This window comes from Perkinsus marinus (genome assembly GCF_000006405.1).
Source record: "Perkinsus marinus ATCC 50983 genomic scaffold scf_1104296943626, whole genome shotgun sequence".
Taxonomy (NCBI): domain Eukaryota; phylum Perkinsozoa; order Perkinsida; family Perkinsidae; genus Perkinsus; species Perkinsus marinus.
The window spans coordinates 1-1,578 of NW_003211748.1; the positions used below are offsets into that span (position 1 = coordinate 1).

Consider the following 1,578-nt stretch of genomic DNA (forward strand, 5'->3'; position numbering starts at 1 on the left):
CTTCTTCACTCTGGAAACCAGCTTCCCACTCTCATCCTTCACAAAGGGATTCTCGGAGGAAGAAGAACTCAAGCAAGAGGAGGACGGCGGCCCAGAAAACCCATAAAGTAAAAGGGGAGCCACATCGAGAACTGCATCAGAGCTCCCCCTAAGGAGAAGCACGTTGAGGCGGAAAAATGGTAGTCCAAAAACCTTACCTATGACAGGACCGAGGAGCTGTCCGACGACAACGAAGATACCCATGATGACACCGTAGAGCTTCATATCATCATTGTCACTTACGTCAGTAAGGTACGCTACGATTACAGGACGAGTACCTGAGTCAATATTATCTAAAGATGAGGAGGACTAACACTGTATTACCAGCTAGGACTCCTTCAAGAGCTCTAAAGCCAGCTAAACTTGCCAGATCCCAAGCGTTGGCATCAGCAAACTGAGCTCCAGTATAGAGAAGGAGGGCGATAAGGAAGAGAGGACGACGACCCACTCTAACGAATGAGAACTCCATAATGTCCTGGCCTCCTATTCGCATTACTACCTATCAGATAGAGGCCCGGTGAACAGAGATGTAACGAACATTCCTATATTGTAAGAGGACATAAGCACCGATGCTGCAGTCCCTTGACCCATATCAGGCGCCAGCTTTTTAACGTACCTAGCACCGGCAATGGTGATCAACTTGGACACCAAGCTTACCAAGGGGTGATGGGTGCCATCAGTGTCGCTCCTATCCACTCTACGAGCACACTGGAGAAGACCATTCCCAGGTCTGCTACTCTCCGGGGATCAGTCCTCAGCCTGTAACGTAATCTGCTGTAAAATCCTAGCTTACAGTACTCCTCCTCCTCTTCCTCTATGTTAGGCGCCATCCTCAAAGGAATATATAATCAAACTACAACCGTACACCTCACCGCTCCACCGAGAGCCCATAGAGTCGCTGCGTATCTCGACTTCCCGCCCCCACGTAGAGAAGGCCTCGCTTGTCTCAAGGCGCTCCACTTGCTTTAACCGATGTACATTCCAGCCATCCGGGCTATTCACATATCTCCATCACAGTAAGTGACACAATAGTGCCACTTACAACGCAAGAAAATTGCAGGAATCTCCATTGGCACTGCTACGGCCGAAGAAACTATCAGCCTCACTTGAATATGTTAGCCTATATCTGTCATTTCCAGGACTTGCTCGACTGTTTGTTCTACACCACCTGACCAATTGTGACATCGTAATTTCCAATGGAAATTACGATATTTGACAACTGTTATCAATCGGGCATTGTATCAAATCTGAGGGAGATGCATAATACGGGGCACCAGGTTTCGCCAACTCGCCAAACTTGGCGAAACCTGTAACCGAATGGTCAAATGACTAGTTGGCAAAATCGTGTATAACCCCCTCGCAGACGGAATTACAGCGCATTGGTATCTGTAGCGAACAGGTTTCGACGAAATTTTTGGTACGACCGTTCACCAAACTTTCGAATTCGCTCGCCCGTACGCGCAAACCACCTTCATAGCATATAATTTGCCTACAAGGGGTGGTCCAAATCCGTTTCTGTGCAGGATAGGACCATAATTT

At 48.0% G+C, this 1,578-nt stretch overlaps 1 protein-coding gene across 1 annotated transcript; it reads right to left on the reverse strand.

Annotated features, from left to right (window-relative positions):
• Nucleotides 1-68: 68 nt before the first annotated feature.
• On the reverse strand, nucleotides 69-869 carry Pmar_PMAR014070 (conserved hypothetical protein; the record flags this gene model as incomplete). Its single annotated transcript, XM_002781057.1, has 5 exons — nucleotides 69-148; nucleotides 198-317; nucleotides 364-488; nucleotides 539-655; nucleotides 697-869. 5 exons carry the CDS (start codon nucleotides 867-869, stop codon nucleotides 69-71), a joined length of 615 nt encoding a protein of 204 aa, XP_002781103.1.
• Nucleotides 870-1,578: the final 709 nt, after the last annotated feature.